The 18,369-nt window shown below is 37.7% G+C and overlaps 1 protein-coding gene and 1 long non-coding RNA gene across 2 annotated transcripts; one reads left to right on the top strand and one right to left on the bottom strand.

Annotated features, from left to right (window-relative positions):
- Positions 1-1,147: 1,147 nt before the first annotated feature.
- On the bottom strand, positions 1,148-6,329 carry LOC111260559 (magnesium-dependent phosphatase 1). The gene is made up of 5 exons (XM_022833426.2): positions 5,974-6,329; positions 5,034-5,094; positions 4,532-4,583; positions 3,255-3,421; positions 1,148-2,705 (listed from the first exon to the last, which is right to left on the bottom strand). The coding sequence occupies exons 1-5, from the start codon at positions 6,113-6,115 to the stop codon at positions 2,525-2,527; spliced, it is 603 nt and encodes a 200-aa protein (XP_022689161.1). The 5' UTR covers positions 6,116-6,329; the 3' UTR covers positions 1,148-2,524.
- Positions 6,330-12,656: 6,327 nt separating this feature from the next.
- Positions 12,657-18,272, top strand: LOC111260562 (uncharacterized). The gene is made up of 3 exons (XR_002680408.2): positions 12,657-13,307; positions 13,606-17,305; positions 17,646-18,272. It is a non-coding gene; the product is annotated as an uncharacterized LOC111260562 (long non-coding RNA).
- The last annotated feature ends 97 nt before the right edge of the window (positions 18,273-18,369 follow it).

Genomic DNA, 18,369 nt, shown 5'->3' on the forward strand with positions numbered 1-18,369 from the left:
CACCAAATAATGAATAGCGTGTAGTTTTTATTTTTTTTTATTAAATAACATGATAAATTAAATAAAAAACGAACTCTGATGAGGCGATAGATTCATTCTCATTTTACTTAAAGTTGGTCGTATGCTATTATAAAACGATCTGTCAAAAAGTCTCGTTTGCATCTAACGTAACAATTCGAACAGAACTTGCCATTGAATAACTGTGGTCTGCATGTACAAAACTGCAATAGGAACCAATAAAGGAAACGCTCTCTGGATGTCTACCTTGTCGATAGCTCCTGAAGGATGCATCTGACTCAATATACCTCTACTTGAAAACGGTGAGAGTTTATAGAACGAAGCTGTAATTCCTGAAATCGCTAGTTCAAAAGCGTATAACAATATCCTATTTCGTGTATTCATAATTAGACCGAGCTGAGTTTCGTTGATCAAAAGATTTGATTGTAATTATTATACAATCTAGAAGCGCGACAGAGAGTCGAAGACCTTGGTTTAAAAATAAACCTAGTTATGTTATTGATAGTTTGATACATGTATTCGGCGGGACATGTCTATCGAAAAAATCGAGTGCCAAATATCAATACACATACTACATCTCAGGGTATTAAAAAGGGTCTTCTTTTTATAATATCTTTGAAGCGGGCCACATTGTTGATTTCATAAACGCCTGCTCTGTTTGTAATTAGTTCGAAACTAACAGCAAAAAACCATGAGTATTTAATCGAATTGCATTCCCTATATAATCCTAAGATGCTTGACATTGACAATTCAAGTCTAGTTTCAATAAAAATTGCTTTGCCAGTGAAGCAAGCAAAAAATAAAAATAACCAAATTTTATTTATGAAATTTGTTCAGGCGTAAATACATATATCAAATTATAAATAATAATAATTACTAGTATTATTAGTACCAATGACCATGAAATTGAAAATATACATACAATGAGGCAAACATTATATTGCTAATGTAATTTAAGTTACGGCAAACGGTATTGATGTATACAAAACAAAGACAAAGAAATCTTTTGAGTGCATATATTTAAGTAGTCGTTCTTTTAAAAGTTTACTTGTATTACTTCCTATATTTATGCTTATAAAAGCCGTGCAAGCTTTCTCCAATATTACGACATGTCAAATAGGGGCCAGACTCAAGATTTTCAAATTCATTTTATTTTAATGTTAATTTCAGGAGAGTACACATTTCCGAGCGGTCTTAGTTGATCTGTAAGACAATTCCAATAATCTTGTGTATTCAGCTACATCCTAGTGCATACTGCTATTCGCAGCTACGCTTGTATCAAATGTTTTATCAGTTGAACTAGATTAATTTACAACAGCTGCATTCCTCGATAACTTGTTCTTATCTTTTATGTTTAGAATTTGTACTCTATTAATAAAGTTTTTAATTCGAGAGTACGCCCTTCATACATAATCACCCCAGATCTCGTCCGTGAAGTATTACTTCAGTTTCCCACCAACATTCACGACGAGCAGGTTTACGTTGCGGAGTGCACGCCCCGATGCGAATCACAATCTGCCAATATTCTGGCTGTCAGCCTATTGCATCAGTAACTAGTGGACTTGCAATACCTGTTATGTATCATTTATGAATGGAGAGTGCAAGATATGTCGTTTATGGCAGTGGTTACGGCCGCCGCCAGGTGTAGTTTCGTGCGTGGCATTTGATGCCCTACGCTTTGCACATGGTTACGATATGGTCGTTTCCGCTATCGTGCTAAGGGGGATTTTTTTTAGCATTTGTAATGATAAAAAAAGTCGACTTCTTATCCCACTTAACTGACAGAACTTAAGCTTCGTCAGCTCATGTGCGCGTGTCCCCGTGACAGGGTGGTAACCAACGTGTTTGGCTGTAAAGGGCACGCGGTATCCACGTAAAACAGCCACGGTGCCGTATATAAAACAGTTAGTTCATGTGGTCATAAAGGAGGTCCGAGCTAATACCTCTCTGGCTGTAGATCAATAACATGCCCTTGAACATTCAAGCAAAGCGAGTCATAATTAACATTGAGCCTTCCAGTTCATTTGCGAGCCGTTTCGCAAAACTCACAAAAAAGTTTATTGATTCTCGGCCGCTTGGAGCGTTCGCAGTTCTTCGTGCTGCGTAATGCTACTTTCCTCAATTATTTAATCTAATTTTCATTGACACATATCCCATGAACATTTTATAAAAATCTACGAGTACTAAGTTTTCTGATATTCTATTAAGTCAAAACAATCTATCGCAAAACCGTAATATACATAAATAATCATATGGACCTAATCTCAAAAAAAAACGAAGCAATTTCCATAATTTAGCACATTTACGTACAGCACGTAGTTTTCTGTTATATATTCATCAATAACGTATTATGCTTAGGTCCTAGATTGCACCAGGTGAATGGCGGATGCAAGGATCCTTACTAAAATATCTAGAACTATCGGAAATCATAATCGCGGATTATTTCTGTTCCTGTATTATGCAAACTTAACTTGACAAGACATAGAACTTGTTCACGAGAAAACGCTTAACTCTTGACGTTCTCCTTCCGCCACTGCGCTAGTCCCTGGTCGAACAGACGCCTTGTCATTCCTTCTGAGCGGACATAGATCGCTGTTACGCCGAGCTGTGATACGTCCCGGATGTTCCTCATCTCGTCGTCGAAAAAAATCATATCCGTGAATGTAATTCCGGATGATTTCTGAAATCTGCTACCGAAAATCAGAGTAAAATAGAAACATGTTTTTATCTTTCATGAGAACGGTTTACCGAGCTGAAGCATAGGATAAGTTGTATTTTTAATTGTCACATTTTTGTCTGTACTTCCGAGGTTCATAACGTTACAAGCCTTTAATGGAATCGTTAGCACAGTATAGAACAGAATTTGAATTATTCATTTGAAAACCGAGAATAACTTAATGAACGTGGTCATTATTTTTGAAATATATACATCGATACAAAATAGCATTATATGAATATTAAGCTAATCGGTCATTAACTAGTTATTAAACGACAAAGGTAAGTTCAAATCATAACATCAATGACCTGTGTGTTATTTTACCTATATGATATTCATATCAGAAGGTAAATTTTCAAGCAATTGGCTATTCAGGGTTTACAAGTCAGGATAGCTTAGAGTTAAGATCAGCCCTGCAATCGAGGGCAATAAGATATTTTCATTGAAATGTAGAATATTTCTACTCAATGGTTTTCAGTTTGTCTTTTCGAAATAGAGTCATTATGAAACGTAAACTGACCGCATGAAATGTGTTTTCTTGCATCCGGGATAAATCTCGCGATAATCAAAGTAATGATCCCAATCAAGGAGCTTAATTAACTCATTGGCAACGGGCGGTGCATCTGTCCGAGAGGCTGCAGCTATCTGGTACCCTTCGGAACGCAAGTATTCCAACAGTGTCGGAACCTTAAATAAACATGGTAGAAATCATCAAGACATTTGGTCATTACGACAGTGAAAGAGGTATTCGAAAATTTAGATTTTCAGTTATTCAATCGAAGCAATTTTCCACTGGCATACCATTGAATTTTCATTTTGATTTACTCACATCTTGTCAGCTAACTGCCTGTAAGAATTTCGAAGTAACGAATTTTGCTTAATTGCTGAAAAATTTTTAAGGGCACTAAGAGTATTAATAAAATATGGACAAAACTGGAGGGTTTTGTATATATATGGTTAAGGCTTATCAAAGTTTGTCTGACTGTACTTAAACTTTCACATAGATTGAGGTAATCGCATAGATAGATTTAGTCGCATAGACTGATATTGGGAAGTGTGTTATTGCAGAAAAAGCCTCGTTTACAGGCAAAATAATAATGCGTAAAATTTTTGGCTTAAAATTAGTTTTCTATGTCATACATCAGCCATCATTTCGTATGAATGAATTTATTCTACAGACTCGATCACTACAAACATTTGCGCCATCTAAGTTGTTTAAAATGAAATGCCGTTATCGGTCTGGAAAATACTCGAGGTTCAGTAGGCACTGCAGCCATTCTACAGTAGTTCTTCGAAATTACCCAGTTTAGCTAGACTGCATGTTGTTCTTAAATTAAATCAGTAAAATCAAGTGCTGCATGCTAAACTCAGCAATACGTAAGAAAAATCGGTAAAACTTGTTATGAATTAAAATGTGCTGTATTGATTACACTATTATTTCGCCTCCGAATTTCAAATCTGCTGTATCCTCCTTTTTTGTAAGGAACAGATCATATAATCTCATATTTTAATAACTTCAACCAAGCAAATACCGTCTCAGCAAAAAATTTTCACCTATACCAGAACCATTAAAGCTTCGCTAAATTTTCCTCGTTTCGTCTGTGCGATTGAGAGTGACCCTATATGATCCGACCATCAACAAAATTATACAGACCAAAACAATGGGAACCGATCAGGTTCGGGGACCTAGTTGTGATCATATAATTTTCTTCATGATTTTTCATTTGGTCGTAATAATCCTCGAAAAACGTAAACGTTGTAATTCTCGAGAGACTGTAAGCCTCGAGTCACACTTACTTCTGGAAAAGGTTTGACAGCCTGACCGTACGAGTCGAACACGTTCCCAAGTCTGAAAAATTTTACACCGCTTAATAAGACCTCATGGACTGGAAGAAGAGAAATGCACCGTCAAATTTTATAGTTAAAGTGAAATAGTTATTGCAGTGAATTACGTATCAACTGAATTTTCAATTAGCTACTTTTATATTATAGCCATTTTTTTTGGGGAAAAAACATCCAATTATGAAGGTGCGCTTCTAGCGGCTCTGCTCCTGCTTAAAAAATCTAATTTATGAATTACATATAAAATTAACTATTTTTAAGTATCTTTATAACTACAATAGCTAACTTTATTACCAAATAGGAATGTATTAAGCTGCGCTTATTTGTACGGGCTTTGTCGGAATATAACGGGAGATCCTAAAGGTTCGAGTTTGCGACGTTGCCCGTACATCATCCCGATTGTCATTCTGATAGGCGAACGCAAAGCATAGTGGGCAACACTGGAATAGAATCATACTTGTCTTTCCGGAGCGGTGGATGTACTGTGGTGTCAACGTGCTGCGGCCAAAGAGTATAATCTGAAAAAGTTGTCGAAGTTAATAATTAGCTATGCGTGATTGGAAGGTATGAGTATTAGATATGTAACGATATAAATGATTTGTTATCTCTAATATAAGACATGGCAGTCATTGGAGTTTGTGGGGTCGGAGACATCTGACTCGATTCAATTTATTTATTCGAAACCACATTGTCTAGATTACGTTCTAACAACCTAACGAAAAAATTCAGGATCAGTAGGTGTAGATAAAATAGTTTAATCGTATGGAACATTGCTTATTACTCTCTATATCGGCATAATATTTGCCTCGATCAACATACATTAGTATTTAGAGCGCATGTACTGAAAATAAATTTTACATTTTTTATATTTTAATTTAATTTAAAAAAATGTTTAAAAAAGAAAATAAGATTTTAGTCAACTTCGGACGCAGTTATTGCTCAATCATATGAAAACCCTAATAATTATCATGCAATTTAAACTTTTTTGCAGCAAAACTAGAGTGTTTCTAATCTAATGTACGTTTATCTTCAAAAAACATAAATCCGATATATTATGTGAGAATAACCAACACTGTGTATTTTTCAGCTTAGTGAATCACTGGTGCCTGTTTCTGAAAGCACTTGTGTAAACTTTTTAAAAAATATTATAAACTACCTGATTAATGAACACAGTATTTACGCCCAGAAGGCAAACCAAACTAGCTTTCGGGGCTAACTAAACGAAATTTGCGTATCGATTTATGGTAAAGTTTACATCCGGCACAACTAGTGTGTATGATGCGGCCATAATATTCCTGCCTTTCTTTCCTAAGGACTTCAAAACGTTTGAACCACATATCCTTTTAACTTAGATTTTTTTGCGTAAGTCAAAGCTAAATGAAAGCTTGAGTCCTTACCGAGATCGAATACTACAAGTTTGGGCCTTTCATCAGACTTAGCAGTCATCGTGGAGGTTCGCAAAACAGAGCTAACGCTCTTCTGAAAACAGCCAACGAGTCCTGCAGAGAACAGTGCAAGGCCGGCAGTCCCCAAAAACATCGGTATGGTACCCCAACGGCAGTGATTTTGCTTTTTTCTGTTACGTTTTTACAAACACCGTCTATGAAAACGTACTTTCGTAGACAGACAATCACACGAAGATGTTACACATAAGGGCACGCAGGAACAGAAACGGATTTAACGTGGTCAAGGTCTTCCAGAGTACGTTTCCCTCTCTAATGAAACGGCTCACAGCGCTTTTTGAATAATTCCAGAATGAGGCAAAAATCACAGTGTGTCCCGTAAAGCAGTGACTGATCGATGCGAGGGCTTTTTCAAGCGAACTTAAATGGCATGCTACACGGAAATAAATGAGCCCCAGAAGCTTTCCACCATGGGAAAAAATGTGTTTTTTAAAAAAGAGTGTTAAACAGTATTCTCAATGTATGTTGTAAAAGGAACAACAGTTGAGAATGACTACAAAGATGTTTTAAAGAGCGTATCAGTAGCATACGCTGTCTCAAAAAAGCCTGTTGAACAGGTAAAATTACTGATTTTTGCACTTTTTTCCCTTTTTTTTTAATTATTAGTTATTTATTATTAGAGATGTGTAATTGAATACGATGCGCTTAATATGTTTGATCCCTGAGCGTCTCCCTAAATCTGTCGATGCCATGTTTCCACGTTGTACGTCAAACAAGAACATCTTTAAGGCAAAAATGGGAAGAATCCATCGCATCGAGCTCAGTTCTGTAGATTTCAGTTGATTTTGCTGACAAGGCCTTGTCATCTCTAATTAATAATCATTAATGCTGCAGAATCTGAAACTCTGAGTAGTGCCATATGATTTGCCGTTTGAATGTTCTTAATATTACATCTAATTCATTTTGACTGCATTGTGTCAACACTCATTACGTTGCTTTGTAACTTTGTGCATTGTTCCGTGCATGAAGAAAAGCGTGCCACTCAAATTAAAAACAATACATTTGATCTGATCGCGTAAAACTAGCAAACTTGTGTGTTGCAGAATATTTCGAATATGTTGAAACATATTTCGATACCGAAACCGATTAGCTATGGCCACACGATACACCTGTTTTCTAGCGGATTTACAACAACTAAGTTTCGTAACGTGTTCAAATAATTTAGGACAAACGTGTGATACAAACGGCACCATACACGAATCACGTGTCCTATAGGCCAGTCTGCAGAGTATTATCCTAAATATGACTACTATTAGTCCAGTTGTGTAACTGTTATTTGTGGAATAAAACGTAATTTTAAAAATTGTCAGTAGCTGTTAAGTTTTATTAATGAGTTCACGTATTCACAAGTCTAGCAGATGTTTGGAATAGCCGTAACAAAAATGTTACAGTTATTCGCAGCAAGAAAGCGACCGTCTTATTATATACCTCTAACTTGATAAAGAAAGTTTGGATAAATATCAGGAGCCATTTAGAAACTGGATTTCTAAAAGAAACCGTTAATTGCTTAAGAGAACATCTAATGAAACTGAAACACGAATAAACACGTGACGTGATATACATAATATATATATGATCATGGCGGCATAGCTTCGTGTATTGGAGTAACTTGAAAAATGCTGACAGGGTGCGAAATCAGAAAGGTGTCGCTACATACAGTTCCATGTAGAGGGCAACCTTTGAACTTCAGAGTTGAAAAAACGCTGTTCCCATTCATTTTCCATTCTAATCGAGTTGACTAGGATGCTGTGTCGCAACATATTTCAATATAATATTTTCCACTGCTTCGGTTCCAGGACCAAAAGCCATAAAAGGGTGTTGAATCAATGCTTGACGTAGTTACTGGCCTGCTTCGATGATGAATACAACCTAACGCTCGAAAGCTTCGTTTACTCTGATGTTGTAATATCGATTCTGTTTTTTAACTATTTTTTTCCATTTTATTTAGTTCATTAGTATACTATATTTGTGTACTGTAGTGTATTTCGTATTTTGTTATATCTTTTGTATGATTTTCGAAACACTTCGCCAAAAAAATAGTGCGTTTTATGCGGGGTTATATTTAAACGAATTGAGAACCCAATCCGCGGATGATAGCTGGATGTAGCAGCGTAACCTCATGTACAAGCTTACAGCAGTGTTATGAAACGGCCAGCACCATCAAGTTCTGCGGCGCTCAAAAGTCGCTGTTTTGCTCAGTCATATCAGTCAAGGCTATTCTATTTTGTACCAACCTTTCCCCCGATGGGGCTGTGTCAATCGGCAAATCATAACGAATTAATCGTAGTATCGAGATCAAAAGTGTTACTGGCCATTGTTTTAATGTGTATTACAAAAGGAAAAAAATAACTAAGCTTTTTAATCTTCTCTGCGTGAACGAAAACATGGTCTATAAGTCTAGAAAACGATATGAATTGTATTTTTCTTTATATAATCGCACTTTTCGTTTAGTATATAATACCATTGTTTATTTATGATACTCTTGAGAAATTGTGTGTATAATTATTTGTCTTATCAAGACGACATGATCTGAACATATTCCATGTAGAATCCTTCTATTCGTCCTACTGGTGCTTCATTCTAGAATTGCTGGCCTTAATTTTCCGCTAAATTTATAACCCGTTCGTATTTTAACGAACATTGCAGATAGAAGACTAGCCACGCAACGTACGTTCCAGTAAATATATTAGCGACGTTACGCTAAAGGTGTAGGTACTCATTATTGTAGGACAGCAGCTAACTAGCTGCTAGTAGTAATAGTTCTGGTTTGGAGATAGTTTTTTGTTGTTTTGTCAAGATTTTTACGACAATACTTCAAATCGAGGGTCTTAGGCTTGTCGAGAGAGGATTCAGAACAATGGTAAATAATGTTGACCATCGATATTACTTGCGTCTTAAAGTTGATTTTATTGTGGCGGGTACGACTTATCCTAGAATTTTCAAGTTAGTGAGTGCCGTAATGATAACTGCTAAATTTATGTCATTGTCAAAGCATAATGAAAGCATGTTGACGCTGCTAAACACGTATAGAGCGTATTCGTCAGGACACCATCTTTGAGTTGTTTGCTTAGAAAGAGAGAGAGAAACGCATTAAAACTCATAGTTGCTTCCATAGGTGTGATTTATGGCGACAATGTTCTGATTCATCTGTACTTATTTTGGGTTTTAGAGTCTTGTACTCATTCATTCAGTCAAGTTCAACATTCCCTAACATAGTAAGTTCCAAATGTTTTGAGTTCAATCATGGACATAGTAAAATGTCCAGCAGCTGGCACGGAGCGAAATGTGTCTGTACTCTGTATAGAATCTTCACCACTCTGTATTTCTCAAATTAGCGGGCATATACGATACCCACTGACCTATCACTGGAACATGAACGACATCGAAGAACATGGGAAGTTCAAACCTAATCTATAATATCATAGCCCTCGTTTGTCAGCTTGTTTACGTACTACCTAGCAGATGCCAAAAATTGCATTAAAAAAATCAAATACATATGCTGATTACAGTGATCCTCGTTCAAATGTGTTTATTAGGCAAGCTACGTCAGTTAGCCATAACTGGGTTTCTCAGTAACTTGTTCATATATAGCTCTAAAACAACTGTTATCGGATACAATTTTCTTGTATGTTTATTCTTAGTTTCACCCAAATATCGCCTGCAAAAGCATTCTTTCGCAGATAGGCATCTATTGAAGACGCGATAACTTGTCCCGGGTGGGTTAATGGGTAATCCACTGCGCTCGAGTAGGCGGATTAGACGTTCCCAAGCAAGGCAATAACTGCTGCGCCTTTTGTAAAGCGCTAGCCAACTCATTCAAGCTGACTTCAAAATTAAAAGAACAGGTCTCTACAGATGTCTCGTATGCAGTGCACGTAGGAAGCAGAGGCGTTTTCCAGGCCATCTCTATACATGCAGATATACTTGTAATAGAACTACAAAAAATGCGTTGGTTTGCCGGTGTGATTCAGGTAAGTCTAAAAGTTAGCCCTGAGTTTTGACTTAGCTAACTGGTCTGCGAGACAACACAACCATCATACTCATGTAAAAAAAACATAGCGTACGGATTCGCCGTGCACAAATGGTTAACAGGTTATCCGTTATAAGCACCAACTTATTTTGCCATTGTATATGTGAACTCATTTATTAAGCAACACATTGTTATGGCTAACATGTTTTTTTCATTGATCATCTATCTGTGCGTATTTACGAATCGTCTCTCAAGTAACGGTCTCAAATAGTTTACGTCGTCATGGGGCAAACTGTATGACAGCCGTATGGCATGGAGTTCGCCATTGCTCGCGCATAGAACGTAGCTAATAATGGTAAAAATAATTATAATATAGATGCAAGCGTCGCGCTTATGTACGGCAAACAATGTTTCCTTCTTTATGAACGTTTGTGCATTAAAGCGAAGGAATGTGTTAGATTAATTAGTAACAATTATGCGCGTAGTTATGTTCTTTTACCACTCCAGCTGCCATTCTTACCAAAATCATTGTAGACAATTACATATTTGTTGTTTGAATTTTCATTTGTTCTTCAGGCTAGAACAAGTTGTTTTTGTTTGTATTTATCGCCATCGAAACGAATTCATTTAACCTACACGTGACTCTTCTTCTGCACCTATATCTCCATAAGATATAACCTTTACATGAGTTACATCGAGCTGCAAAATGAGTTTATCTCTTTTCTGTAGCTGCATGTAGCTTTTTTCTGTATGGAACGCCAGACTCGAAGCTCTTTTGTTATGACCAGTAGGTTCGGTATGCTATGCTGCACTCCAAGCGGTTCTTCAATCAAAAATAATGCAGAGATATGTGTAGCTCACACGAATCTTTACATGTTCTCCACTTTTCTTCACTGCGAAACACACGTTATAGTGCTGAAGTGTTAACGACAATGGTCGTGCTATCCAAAGGCACGAGAACGAACCAATCCGATAGAATATCAGACGGCAGTAAGCAGATATGGATATTGAAAACACTGTGCGTGGAAAACAACACTTCATTATTAGCAGACCTCAGAAGCAACCCAGTTTGTTTCTCCTCCCTATAAGTTGCTAAGCAGATACCGCATGCTATTATAAGTAGCGGAATACGATCGTGAAAAATAGGTATTTCAGTTTTCTGCATCGAAAACAACGTCAATCAAGATACCACTAAAGGGAGATTACACTTGGAGATCTCCTAGACCCACATATAGAATCATTGATACATTTAGTGCACTAAGCTCGTAACAAAGTCATAGAGAAAGATGACCCCTTGTCTCTGCAGCCGTTTGAGATCGTTGGTTTATCTGGGATATTCGCTATGGTCCTGTTTCGCTTGAGCCCCATTTTTCGAATGCTGAGGTCGGTATCAATCTCAAACTCTTGTGACTGTTAGCACTGTCAGGGTCGTTGGCAGGTTTAAGGAGCCCCTAGTCACTGCTTTCATCCATAGCAAATTCGGAATCAGTAGAATTTCGTGAACGACACAAAATTACGACAGCCGTAATCAGAGCATCTGATAGCATTATAAATAATAATGAACAATTAAAGACTGAACATAATCTGTGACATCCCTGACAGCAACTAAAGTAAATCGAAATCCAGTGCCGAATCTGGTGACAGTTTTTTTATGTCAGCAATATATATTGTTATGGGGCCTACGATCATTCAGTAATAATAAGAATAGTACAGTCAATCAAATTCATTTTCTCATACGTTACCGTGTTTGGCCGTCCTGCCCAATGCGAGAATACTGAAATGATTTGAGACTGTACTCCATTCAAAATATGCGCTCAACCCGTTCGTACCGCAATCTGCGTTCTTTGTTGACCCGGTTTTTGATAAACTGATATTCTTTCAGAATTTCAACCACGATCAAGATTCGGGCCATCTTAGAACACAAAAACCGTCAAATCTGTGACCATTTGAAACGCCGTTGTAGCGATACTATGACGGGCTCAAGACGTCGGGAAAGATCCACTGTCTTGCTTCAGACAGTAGGACTTTCCGTCCGAACAAAGTATCCAGGCATTGTTGTTGCGAAAAATAAAATAGATATCCATTTCTCCAGATGGGACCGGGTCAACAAAATCTGTGAAATATCCTATCCAATAAAGATACCCTTCTTGTTAGTATGCAGTAACTCCATGCGGATGCCCTTTAGTAAATCGTAAATTAGAATTTATATCAGAAGAAATGCATTCACCGGGCCTGAGAAGCTAACTAGGCGGTTATTAAAAAGATACGTTCCGGCTTATTTCCGTCATTTTGCGACCTTCGGTTTTCGCAGCCTGCCCCAGCGCAAGTAATACCTGGAATAGCGACAGACTATTCTCTGAAAAGAGGCTAAACGTCGGTCATACAAACGACTTGGCGATGCCACCGTTTGCCGCGGACCTCCCAGCCTGGGCACTCAAAGAAAATCTCCGAAAAAAAATTCGACGGTCGATACTGAATTCGTTCACGTAGGGGTCATAACGGACGAGACCTGGACATTATACCATTACATGTTTAGTAGGTAAATACGTTACCCATGCATTATCATCGAGACCCCTACCCAACAGCTACGTATAATAGAGCTTTTTCATCATATGTTATTACCGTAGTTTATTGCCAGGTTAACAATATTATTCACACATATTTAATTAATTACAGTGATGAATATAGCTAGAAAAGTGTCCGGCGTTCAAATACCTCTATGCCAAGTTCGGACCGTCTTTGTTCTGGTAGGCCTAGTGCAAGGTTGTTGGTCGTAATTGCGAACGAAGCCTTGATTACGCAGTACAATAGATAAGAACCAAGAAATTTAAGTCAGACTCGTTGTTTTCTGATATATTCTTTCCTAAGAATGAGTTTTTTTTTTTACCTAACAGTTACGGATTGCAGTTTTCATAGTTAACACTCAGGCGGGCAACGCTGTCCATATATTCCTTATTAATTTAATTTTAGATAAAATGAAGGAAGAGATCAAGAATATTTTAGGAGTGTGTTGCTCACCAGTTTCTTTATGGCACAAGTAGATCGTCTCGAATTGTCTTCGGATAGATGCTACTTTCGGATATATTCGTCTGCTAATAGAAAGAAGGTGCACAGGAGCTTCACACCAGCTTCAGTGTACAGGAAAATCAATGCAGAACTCGTTGTATTGTTTTGCTGTTTTTGGGCTGAGATTGTGGGCGAGCAATAAAGGGAACTATAACATATGACGTGCTATCGCTGACTTGGCTTAGCATTGTCTGTTTGGCGATGCGCCGGTTGCTGCCGCTGCGTAACACTGGTAAGATCGTGTTTCTTCTGAATAGAATGATATTTCCAATAAAACAAGACGATTGTAAATCATGCAAATAGTTAAATCATCGGCTATAATTAACGACGCAAAGATATTTCGATCTGGATGCTAGAAGATTACTTGCGCACTTATTATAACATATATTAATGTCAATAGAAAAAATAAATCTTTCTATACATGAAGATTTCGAATGGCTTTTACAAATGTCTTACATTGGTGATCGCCACTTGGTAAGATTTATACGCTACGCATTCATAGTCCGTTATTAATGCTACTTCTATTCCAGGTAAAATGGACGCTGCCACAGATGGGCTACACAAACAAACTATTCTAGGTATGAGGAAAGGATCCGAAGTTTTTCCGATTGAAAGCTTCCTAAATTCTACTTTCGTCTCAGAGTGTAATTATCTGAAAATGGAGGACTGGCTTTTGAACAAACGAACACTTTTGTAAAAAAAACTGATTGGAAGCATGGAAGTGTAGCAGAAGTACAGGTACAATATTGCTGGGAGTTTTCGGCGGACTCACCTGCAGCACTCACAATTTATCAGATTAAAAATACGCTTTAAATGAACGAAGCTGTTCAGGATGTTTACAGTCAACGTTTATGAAGACCACTAAGACCAAGAACAAGTTTTACCAGCGAACAACAAATGTTGGGAAGTTATTCCGTAAGACAATCCGTAAGGTAATTAAGTGCGAAACTGGATTTTTTTTCCTGAGAGCATATTTGAAATAAAGTCTACGCTAGAAGATCGGAAGATCTGAAATACACAATTCAGCAAGAGGTCGGTTACGATACGGTTAATAAGTCTATCAGTACTATTACAGCTTGAAATTTAGTTACTATAGGAAAGTTATTTTTTTGTTAGAGAAAGAGTGTTTTGAAAAAGACTTGATTGGACTGCACGACAAAACTCAGCGTGGGAAAGTTCATGCGAGGGAAAACGTATTCCTATGTTTAATAACATAAGCAACCATTTCAAAGAGCTGTGGTCCCATCTGGTGAAGTTCTTGCCTCGGGGTGTGATACGAAACGCACCACGCGCGCACGTCATCCTTCAGCAGTCAGCTGAACTTCGATGTTGGTATCACTGATACTAATACCAAATGTCCTTCATGTTCAGTAGTAGTAGTATGTATTGCATTTCGTTCGATATTTGCAATAGTCTGCTGATTGCTTGCCCACCTTTATGACCGGTAATGGCGTTAACCAATGTATCTATATGTGTCTAGGTATTGAATATTGCTTGGATGAGAGGTAAAAATACGCACTACCTTGTCTATCGTCCTTTCTCTGCCACTTGAACAAAACACTCAAGGAGTTTTTTATCCTTTCGATGGTCTCATACCCCGTATTGTCACAGTATTTGCGAAAAGGATTTGTGCCAAGTACTATTTGATGATGATTATGAACCTGGAGACAGACTGAAGGAACGAATGGAGGCGGCTAAAACCGGCAAAAAAAAGGATTCGATGACGCAAATTCGAACGCAGCTGAGACAAGAAAAGACAAATCTAGTGGAGACAAGGCGACCGTAAGTATGTTTGAAGAAGCTACGCTGCTTTGAAGAACCGCGTTAGCACCTAAATGCGTGCAGCGGACAAAAAATCAATCAACTGACAAATTGCGCCGGTCTCCTCATACAAAACTGACGGAGTGTCTCTAAGTAAATGATAACACGTGACCTGGAGACGGCATTGGTAACAAAAATAGTGAGAGTTCTGTTGTGAGCTCGAGCAAGATCTGCTCGAGAAAACTAAGGCAAAAATATACGGAAGCATGTATAAGCGAAAGACTGTATTGACGCCTGTTTTGGCATGAGGTTAATCTGTAAATATTGCTACATAGTACAGAAAACTCGATTATTAAGTTCGGTTAACATTATCGAATCAGTCGGTTGTGATTTGTAAGTACATCAAGCTTAAATTTAAGCTGGCTCATTGTGGAACATAATATGCATTTGAAAATTCATCCGAAAACTGCTCGAAATAGAATTGGACGGCCAGAGAAAAATTTCGTAGAGTAGAACATCTGTTCGTTCCTGAACAACCCCTGAAGTATTACCCTTATGAAACAGGTAGAAACTTAAATAAAGTTTCTAAGAGCCTTAGCTACGCACAGGCTATTTCATTCAAGTTGCATGAATGTTTTTCGTGTTGGGAGATAACTTTCTATTTGCAACTATTAGATACAAATTTTACTATGATACAGAATCACGAAAAATGTTGAAGTTAGTCTAATAATAATTGTACTCGAGATGAACGATTTATTGTGGAGTTTCATATAAGACTCAACTATTATAAACGTACAGGACATCGAAACGTTAGTGGTATGTGCACAAATTTAGTTCGCGGAACCATATCTACGGCCACGCAACAAAGGTATCATAAGGAACATTAAATATGTCACGTCCCGTATATTAATATTCACACGCCATGCGACAATTCCTGCATGTGCTGAACGGGGTAATTCCCACATCGAACCTACTGGACAACAAAAAGATGATTATTTCAACGTGCATCCGATACGATTCTTGTGTGTGGCAAATTCATCAAGGTCTGTGAGTTCGTTGTTTTACTTTGAATGTACGCGCGTGTAACTTGGAGCTTACTTGTATGTATTACTATACAAATTTAATCGAATGATCACACTCTACAATCTTACATAGATAAGGTTGGAAATTAATGCTCAACAAAGATATACTTTCGCTGTATACAGCTGTGGGAGTTTGAGAAAAAGTTGAACAAAAATCGACGTTTAGAGAAATACATTTTGGTGACGGGGTGCGCCAGGGAATTCTCTGCCGCAGGAGATACTAGCCTGCGTGCAGCGCTTCCCAATCCAGTCCTTCTGCAAGACCGGATCTCAGTTAAACGGGATAGTCGTCATCCGTACTGTGGCATCGGTAGAGTGCTAGTAGAAAGCACGATCTGGTATAATTGAATAGCAGGTTTTTCATAATCTGTATCTGATTGACTAATTTTCAACACAACCTTAACTAGGCACGTATTCACTCCCAAGAAAGACGTTAGCGGCATTTACAAAACTTTTTATGCTACTATAATTATTACTATAGCTAAACGCATTTTATGGCATTAAAAACTCATTGCTTAGGTTGCACGCGCATAATTACAACACGCACGTCATTGAGAACTATCCAAAGTGATGTATTGCTTCGGACTTTACACAGACCATGATGAAAATATCGCTGGTCAAATGTGCTAGTACCAAATCACAATATGCTGTTGTCTAGCAATAAAACGATGAATCGGAAAATCGACGGCCTACATTACCGCCAGTTATTGTGCGCTCAAACTTAAGGAACTTATGGAGGACATGCGTGGAAGGAAAAGAACATTATTAATTCAGTTTAGACTTGAATCTGGAAAATTTAGCAACGCTGCTCAAAAAGCTATTTTCGATACACGTAAATTACCACATAAATTAATAGCCATTCCATAATGATATCAAATACAGATTGCGTCGATCGTTTCAAGAGCTTCTGCTCGATTTGCATTTTGTGTAGTTTTTGACCGTTTTAAGCCTTTGCGTTTTTAAGACCTGTTATCGTCCCAAAATTTTATCTCGCTGACATGTTTGTGTGTAGCGTATCTTTGAGTGACACCTAAACGGGTTTACATCTATGTAAAAAATTATTGGTCTATTAAAAGGAGACAATTTATGGCTTAGAAGGTTACATTAGATACACTTTACCTTCAGCAATGATACTTGTTAGTGCGCCCGCAAACAATATCGTTGAAACGTAATGAAATCTTCATTTAGCTTCCGTATGTGTATATATATATAGAGAGAGGTGTATATATGAAGTGACTTTTGCTACCGAAGCAAATATTGCTGGCGATTACAGTGAGTCCTGCTATTAAGTGGTGTGAGCTTCGTTGGACCTCAACTATCAGAGGCCGCACAGGTTCGATTTTCTCTCGTGGGACAAGGTAGTGCTACATCATCTACAGCTATTACGGTTCGTACAGGCCCAACCCAACCTAACCAACATGAGCAGACCAAAGATTCGACCGAGTTTTGAAAACGCACGCCGTGAATTTTCGGACAGACGTTTCCGTAGCTGCACGTGGGCCGCTTTCTTAACGGCTTTCTATATTTCGGTTCACCTGTATTGAAATGTTCCCTCAACGCAAATTACTATAGCAAAGAATATTCAAAACTCAGTAGATACATTAAAGCATGTCTGTGTAGTTTGTGTTTATCAAAAAATTTATTAGTGATGTTTGAAATATATTGTGAGATCAATAATGAAGCAAAATAAAGTTTGCCGAGACTCGTTGCTTGTCGATTTTTTGCAGCTTAGCTTTTGGCGGGAAAATTTAAAGATTGTTCACATCCGCGCGCCCGAAGATTGATCGTACTTCTATTGCATGAGTAACAGTACAGTGCGATACGTACCGGCGTTTTGGATGACCGTTTTATTCAAAGCACGTCTACAAGTGAGGCGGAGATGGACGTATGGGGTAAGCTATTATTTGTAGACGTGGTAAGCGGGTGAATTCTCTGTGAAGTTAGTAGAATTGACGAATCGCCTATCTTACAATCAGATCAGTCATTGGCTACCGGTAAATAAAGTGACGACTAACCTTACCTAATTTAGCTTTGCCGCATTTGCATCCTACGCACTTAGCATGAAACGTTTACACTGGTAGAGTAGAAAAAGGGCATCTCTAGTTCCCTAATAGTAAGTGGAGCCACGTGCTTAATGGGTTCTTTAGCTTAAACACGTATTGTTAGTCGTGTCTAATTTATTTGTCGGCAACTGGTAAGTGCCGACTAATATATTGTTTTCGAAAATGTTTGCGACCAGCAGCATGCAGGTCAATTGGAACAAGCTACTCTACACCGCTATATCTAATATAAACTTAGTCAAGTATTTATTGGAAAACGGAACCCACATTACAGCCGTTCTTGGCGCGACAAAAGTAGTCTATCGTTCCAAAAGAGAAAACTAAATATTTTAATTAAAAAAAAAAAATATATATATATATATATTTTTTTTTTTTTTGTTAAATATTTCAT

Source organism: Varroa jacobsoni, unplaced genomic scaffold, assembly GCF_002532875.2.
Source record: "Varroa jacobsoni isolate VJ856 unplaced genomic scaffold, vjacob_1.0 scaffold_452, whole genome shotgun sequence".
In the NCBI taxonomy this organism is placed as follows: Eukaryota; Metazoa; Arthropoda; class Arachnida; order Mesostigmata; family Varroidae; genus Varroa; species Varroa jacobsoni.